General features: G+C 39.0%; 1 protein-coding gene across 1 annotated transcript in view; it reads right to left on the bottom strand.

Moving 5' to 3' along the window:
* Window positions 1-234: 234 nt before the first annotated feature.
* The window catches only part of TAF3 (TATA-box binding protein associated factor 3), a 174,371-nt gene continuing 166,950 nt past the window's right edge, over window positions 235-7,655 (bottom strand). Inside the window, exons 5-7 of the mRNA XM_028506064.2 lie at window positions 5,866-6,121; window positions 3,058-3,164; window positions 235-2,205 (exon numbers count right to left, since the gene is read on the bottom strand). Of these exons, the coding sequence (XP_028361865.1) occupies window positions 2,091-2,205; window positions 3,058-3,164; window positions 5,866-6,121 (478 nt within the window). The 3' untranslated portion in view covers window positions 235-2,090. The remainder of the gene's footprint in view (window positions 2,206-3,057; window positions 3,165-5,865; window positions 6,122-7,655) is intronic.

The raw sequence follows: 7,655 nt of genomic DNA, 5'->3' as shown, positions 1-7,655 counted from the left end.
CACGAACTGGATTTAGGAAAGCAACCATGAAATAGCAAGGGACAAACTGATTGAAATTCCTTCAATGTCGTAAGGGCTGAAGCCTCTCGGTAGGACTGGGAGCAAAGTTAAATGTAGGCGCCTCCTTTCGTATTTCAGTAGCATGACGGGCTCACTTAAACGTGGCAACTTTAGATCCACTGACCATGCCTCAAGGAACTAAATCCTAAATAAAGAAAATGGAAAAGCCAACTATGAAATAGCCAATAATCTTTATTTTGTACTTCCCCACCCCCCTTCGCTCTCCAAAAAACACTAATGGGTATATTTGTGCATGTGAAAATATTGTATAAAGTATTTAGAATGATCTCAAATTAATGAAACAAAAAACACGTATCTCAACATAGATGCTTTCTTTGTAGGGATAGAAAAATTTGGCTTCTAGAACAAGCACGGCAACGAAATACTGTACTCTTAAAAGGGCTATTCCATTTCTACTGATTTGCAATTTAACATTCAAGGCAGAAAACCTCATTTCTCTAACCACATAATAGGTCTTAAAATATGACTAATTCATACACTAATATCAATTTACTTGGCATTAAAAAATCACAATTTCTATTAATATATTTGTATTAGGCTCAAAGCCTGCATTCCAGCATTTAAGGTATCTATTACACTGGCCCAAATTGGGATTACTTCAAAATCAAGTAAAAGTCCATATTTATTCCAAAGTTGCTAAAATATGCTAATAAAATTAAATTTGATGTTTCACATTAAAAATAAAATATTTGGTTTCTCTCTCAGACATCTATAACATATAATAAATAGTGGGCAGTATAGCAATATAATAAAGTTTTGTGATACCCTGAAATTTGATGAGTTTTCTTTAAAAATTCATAATAGTCTTCATTTCAGCCTTAAACCACAAAATTAATGAACAGGTTTGCAGAAATAAAACAGTATAAACACAAAATACTACAGTATATGTTTTTTTTAAACTTTCAGGGAATCTACATGTCCTTTAATAAAAGTAAGTCAAAGAAATTTACAGAAACAAAATAGATAACAAATCAATTTCAAATCGTGAACTACAGATTTAAACTGCCGTGTTTTCCTGCTAACCGCGAGGGCCCTTTCCCCGCCGTGTTCTGGGCACTGTGCAGGCACAGCGCAAGGCAGACAGTGACTTCCAACTATGGCTCCGTGTTCTAGCCTTCTTTGCTTACGTGCAGCAGTAATTACAGACATGGCTGAAATCACAGTGGATTTCAGAGAAAGCCAGAATTAAACACGATAAAAATTTTAAAAATAACTACTTCATAAATATTTATTATTTACATGAGGGGAGATCTTCTAGTCTGAAGAGTTTTTATACAGGTTGATGATATGTAAGCAGTGACAAGAACACCAGCAGTTTCAAGAAGGGCAAAGTTAGAATGCAACACAAACAGAAAATGTCAGTTAACAAAGATAACTTGCATGAAAGCAAACAGGACATGATAGAAACCTTTTTCTTAAAAAATATAAGATATTTCACAAAAGCCTGAACATTTTACATGTTAATACTAAAAACAGGGTGGGGAGGAGAAGCTTCTTATATTTTCATCATAAAAATATTTACCAATACTCCAACTGGAGTTTTCATTTCTGTTATTATGATTATCTTACTATAGAGGGAAAGAGGTTGAAAACTGTATACAGCCTACTGATAACATCCTTAAATTATAGTCAAGGTGGTTTACACATCATCTTCTCATCTAATACTTTCATGAAAAGGCCCTGCAGAGAATAAAGAAAATCAAAAGGGGAGATTATGGTCGTTTTATTAATACTTGTCACTGGTAATAGAAAAATGGAGGCCAGGCAGTCCTCAGGCCACACCTGTACTTGAGTTTTCTTCAATCACACCACCCTGTGGCCACAGGCCAGTCTGTTCCAGAAGGGAAGTATCCAGAGTGGATGGCCTAGCTTTCTTGTCCTCAGTCTTCCAAGATTCCTCATCCAAAGGAACCTACTGGTAGGTGGGACAGCCAAGCTGCACGACTCCCCTCTGAGTCAGCAGGACAGGAGCCCCGAGGCCACGCCACGAGTCCACGCTGCAGGAGGTGTCAATGTGCTCGATGTTTCCTCTTTTTGTGCTTCTTATCCTTCTTCTTATTGGCACACTTAGGACAGAACCACTGCATCTCTTCTGGTGGTGCAGCCATTATTCCAACACAGGGCCTACATGTCAAGAAAAAAGGCTTAAGATAAACAAAACACACACACACACACACACACACACTCTCTCTCTCTCTTTTTCTTTCCTTGTTTTTAGATACTTTTAAGTAATTAAAGAAAAATTTAAGTCTATGGTATATTCACCAGAAATCCAAGCCAAATGGCTCTCATTTATGTAGCACTATTGTTGGGTGAGCGGATGATTATATTACATAATGCCCCTTTTATAGGCCCTAGTGGAGAAATTAATTAGCTCATTTATCCTTTCAGCCAGGACTAGTATAAGTCTTCTGAGCAATGGCTTTGTTTTTATCTTATAGCTATCACATATCATGTGACTGAGTGGATTTCTATCTTTTTTTATCTGATATTTTAAAGATAAAATGAGATTATTTGCATAAATTTTGGTAGCAGTTCTTCAGTAGTGGGGAGCAGTTGAAGAGATGTAAAAACAGATAAGCTGTCTCCTGTCTCTTTATTTCTGCAGTTTATGACATGTTTACAAAGGGTGATCTCAATGTTACTGTCAAGCTAGGCAGCTTTTACTGAAAGAGAGAAAGAAAGGAAAGGGGGCCCCTGTATCTCCTTTCTTTCCCATTACAAGGATATGCAAGTTAAGCAAAATACTCAGAGTTTAGGCTGAATAACAATAGTCCAAAGACTCTTGATTTTAAAAAATGAATATCAATTACATTCTCACTGATTTTGCCCTACACAGGATTCTCAGGACAGCGGTGGAATGGGAGACAACCCAAGACGCCCGCCCGCCGCGGGAGGTCGCTGATCTGCTCTGCAGGGTGTCTGTCTCCTCCCAGGGAGCGGCGGCACTGCCAGGCCCGCCAGGGGAGCACTCACCAGTGGTACCAGTCGTCACAGTCATCACAGCCAATCATGGGGCTCCCGTCATCAGGCTTGTTGCACCCAGGACAGATCCAGATCTGATTCCCCCACTCATCTCGGATCTGAGGTTTTTAAATGGGGGTGGTGGTGGTGGCGGGGGCAAAAACAGATAGAATGGGGAAAAAAAAACAAAAAGAGGGCAAGATAAAAGTGATTGCTTTATACTGTGAACCTAATAAACCAACAAATTAAACTAAAGAAAAATACAGTGGTTAACAATTGATTAAAACCAGGATCACGGTCATCATTATTCTGAGGTACATGAAAAAAATAGCCACTGAGTGCTCAGTGATAAGACATTTCTAATGAATATTTAAAGTTCTTTTGCGTAGTCAAATACAAAGCATTATATAATAATTTCTGTGAAAAATATGACCTATAGCCACCATTACCTAAAAACAATTGTAAACACAGAAGCTCTTAATAATGAGGGTCTTTACAGCAGTAACAGCCGATGGTTTTGACCACTGTGGAGCTCAACCACACGTCAGGTCCTCAGTCACATTCACGGGCATGGAATTAATACATACGGCCAAATGTGCATGCATCACCTTATTACTCATTAGCCAAACCCTTCTCCTGAACTAGCTGATAAGATCAAGGATATAAAAGAGTTGTTACTAAGTAACTTTCCATTCCCTTTATGACATTTTCAGTAAAGTACAATCACTAAAGGGCAAATGAAATAAGGAACTTGTAAGGCCAAAGAGCTACACATTTTAACTTACTTTGCTACAAAGATGGTGTGCTCTGGAGTTAACTTCACAGTTCTAAGTAAGAAGCATCCCTAATTGTTCCACTTCCTCAAATTCCACATTAACTAGACCAATTTGGAAGAAACAACTGTATGATGGGTTTTCAAACACAGCAACAACTAAAAGCTAATTTTCAAACATTTTCACAGTAATGCAGCACATACATTTCATTCAGTTTAGTCTGTGAGGTATGGTCTCTTCCTTCACTTTCAAATACAACACTGACTAGACGGGTGGCAAAGAAAGGGTTCTCTGTGTGTGTAATGGGTGTACTGGGGGCATGGATGTTTCATTCTATTGATGTGTTGTTTTTTTAAGGCCTGCCATGTTTTAAAAAGTCTCTACAAAGATGGCTGTGTTCATATGAAAGCTTCCTAAAGATATCTGTGTGCAGTTACATACATCTCTGACTCAGCCCTCTCTGATTTCAAGGGGAAGAGTCACCAGTTAGCACATGCCAGCTGTCAGGGTGAAAAGAAAACTGGCCCAGAATCCTTCATCCTGAAGCTGCCATGCATGGCCAGGCCCACTACTGGTTGACCTTTCTTGAAATTAGAAGGTTGTGACTCTGCTGCTACAAGAGGAATTTGCCACAGCATCCCTAATATCTAACACTGAAAACTTGACAGTTACTAAGTTCTTCCAAGCATCTACCTCGTGTATCATCTTAACCCTTGGACAGGTTAAGAACGGGAAACTGGAGCTAAGGCACTGTAAGTGACAGTTGCAAAGTCACACTGTGGTGCAGTGACAAAATCAGCTTTTTTTGCTTTCTCTACAGCCTGTATCTTTCCTCCAAATCACACATCTTGTCCTCGGTTTACAAAATGTCTTTTAGGAGACAGAAGGCTTTGCATCTGCATTGTCTATGTAAACTTGATCCACCTCCAAGGACTTAGCTCAAAACATCCACTGGAGAATCAGGAATTTTAGGGCTAGGACATACTACAGTGATCATCTAGTCTAACATAAACCCCTTAACCACAGATGAAGAAATGAAGGTTGAGGAGGCTGAACATATCATCCTTCCCGATCAGTATCTTGGGGTGAGGTGGCCTCAGTAAAATACCTACACCAATCGATCCTTGAGTGGACCAATTTAATAATCATAGATTTTTGTACTCCATCTTCTGTTTTTGCCTTGAATTGCTAATTTACTACTTTTGTTGATTTTTCATGTCTTTATATCTTCTCTCAATACTTTCAAGATTTTCTTCTTTATCTTTTGTATCATTATAGTGCTTCCAATATGTTATCATTTGTTATTTCCTTCCAAAATGCCTTGAAGACATGTAATATTTGCACGATTTCTAATATTTGCACGATTTCTAACAACTGTGATGGACCCTAACCCACCACTTTTCGGTTTACTCAGAAGACCCGAGCTGTCGGTGAGCTGACGGGTCACAGTCCACGCAGTACTCGGCGGACAGAGTGATGGCAGCTGCTGACTCACACAACGAGGCGAGTCTGCCTTCTGAAGACACGCCGGGGCGGGAGCTCTGCGGTCTGAAAGTCCATTTCCATTTACTGTGCACTTCTGCTGTATTCTGGACCCCAGCCAATGAAATAGTTCAGTTAGCATTGTTACTTAGAAAACGGCAGCTGGCTAATAAGATCTGTGTATATTATGTAAATTATACTCTTAAGTGAATAATTCAACGTGAGATCAAGAAATTTCATGTGACATTTAAATATCACTGTTCCTCTCTATATTTATACACGGATATTCTTCTATATATGTATATAATCACGTTCTAAAACAATATAAAGAAAAACAATGTTTTGACATTATTTATGGAGACTAACTATGGGAACACTGAAATACAATACTTTTTAGCCAAATGTTTGAAAATACAAAGAAAAATACCTTTCCAGTCATAAAAACGGCTTCTGAAATTCAATAATGATACAAATGATACTGCAGTTTAACCGAAAACACTGTCACGATAAAAGAGTAAGCTCTGAAGTCACTTTGGGAAGAGCACCACAGAGCAAAGTGGCCTACCACGTAAGTGCTGACAGTCTCGGTCACCACACTCCGGACAGGGGCTTTCGAGCTTCCGGCTCCGGAGATGGCGGGAGACGGAGATGGCATCAAAGCGGGGGATGCGGTGGACTGTGCGAGGAGTGGCAAAGGCACTGGGGCGGGGGTGACATGCACAGGTACAGTGGCTGGGGCTGGCACTGGCGGTGGGGTCTTGGGTCTATTAAGGGAAGGAGCCGGCTTAGCCTCGGAGGCTGGAACCACTTTGCTGATGACACTGTCAACAAAAGAAAGAAAAGGAAATGTCAAACAGGACAGTTGAATCAAACTAAAATTTTAAAACGTTAAAACAAAGTAACTTTCTTCTGGTAGCAAAATACTTTGTGGAAGAATTCAGAGATAGTTACAGACCTGAGTTCAAGGCCCTTCACCCATTTACCTCTCAACTTATCTGGAGTCACTGTTAGAGAGAAATAAGTAGCAGGAGTGCGGTGTGGCTGTAGGGAAATAGCAGCTCTAGCCCCTTTCCTGGTGATGTCACCAACCAATCCCTAGAGCCGGGCAGTGACAATCTATCGCTTCATTAACAATATCGTATTCATAGAACTTATGGGGTGAAAGGAGTTGGGCTACCTGAGTTCAAATTCTAGATCTGCCACAGACCAGCTGTGTGACCTTGGGTAAGTCATTTAAAGATACGATTTACTGAGTGCCTATAAGTGAGATATTATACTAGGCACTTTATCTATATCATCTCATCTAGTCCTAATACCAACTTCAAAGAAGACCTGCCATCCGTTTTATAGATGAGGAAACAGGATTAAAGAGAAAAAGGAAGTGGGTAAATGGGTGGCAGGTCTTTTGATTGTACCGTTTTCTTCTGCCCCCCTCCTTTTTTTTTTAACAAGTTTCTTTATTTGAAAACAATTATGTATCATTTCAAGTACACAGAATATGATAGTTTGGGTAGTAGAGATAACAGACATTAGCCCTTTGCCATGTTTGCTTCAGGTCTCCCTCCTCCAGAAGTAGCCCCTCTCCTCAGGCTGGCAGGTCTGTTTTTGTAATTCTTGTTCTTTGTATTTTTCCTGCCTTTGTAGGTACTCATAAGCCATATGTAACATACTGTACTACTACTGTCTCAACTGTATGTGTTTCAACTATATAAACAATGTCACAGTATATTTATTCCTTGCAACTATCTTTTCATTTAGTTTTTTTGTTGAGATATAACTGACAAGTACCATCATAAAAGTGTGAGGCGTACAATGTGTCGGCCTGATACATTTGTATATTGTAATACAATTACTACAGTGGCGTTCATTAGCTAACACCTTTATCATGTCACATGATTATCATTTCTTTTTCTGTTCAGAACAATTAAGATCAAGTCTTAGCCACTTGGAAGTTTATAATACAGTAGTGTTGAATATAATTTCTATACTATATATCAGATCTCCAGAATTTATCTACTACTAAAACTGCCCACTTAGTGTTGTCTAAATTTATCCATGTTGATACATATGATCTATATTATTTATTGTACTTGTTAAACTGTATTCCATGATATGGGTATGTCAAGGGGTTTTTGTCTACTGTCCTACTGAGTTCAGGACATGGTGCTTTGTAGTGTTACATTTTAATTGTAAATATGTGTAAGAATTTCTCAAGGCTATATTCCTAGAAATAAAGTTACTGGGTCACATGGTATGCATACTTTCACCTTTACTAGGAATCCCAAGTTGCTCTCTAAAATAACTGCCCCAACTTATCTCTTTCTACAGTCCCACACTTAATTGTGTAGGCCTTGC

Source organism: Phyllostomus discolor, chromosome 1 (genome assembly GCF_004126475.2).
Source record: "Phyllostomus discolor isolate MPI-MPIP mPhyDis1 chromosome 1, mPhyDis1.pri.v3, whole genome shotgun sequence".
Classification (NCBI taxonomy): Eukaryota; Metazoa; Chordata; class Mammalia; order Chiroptera; family Phyllostomidae; genus Phyllostomus; species Phyllostomus discolor.
This window is presented reverse-complemented; position numbering and strand designations above follow the sequence as displayed.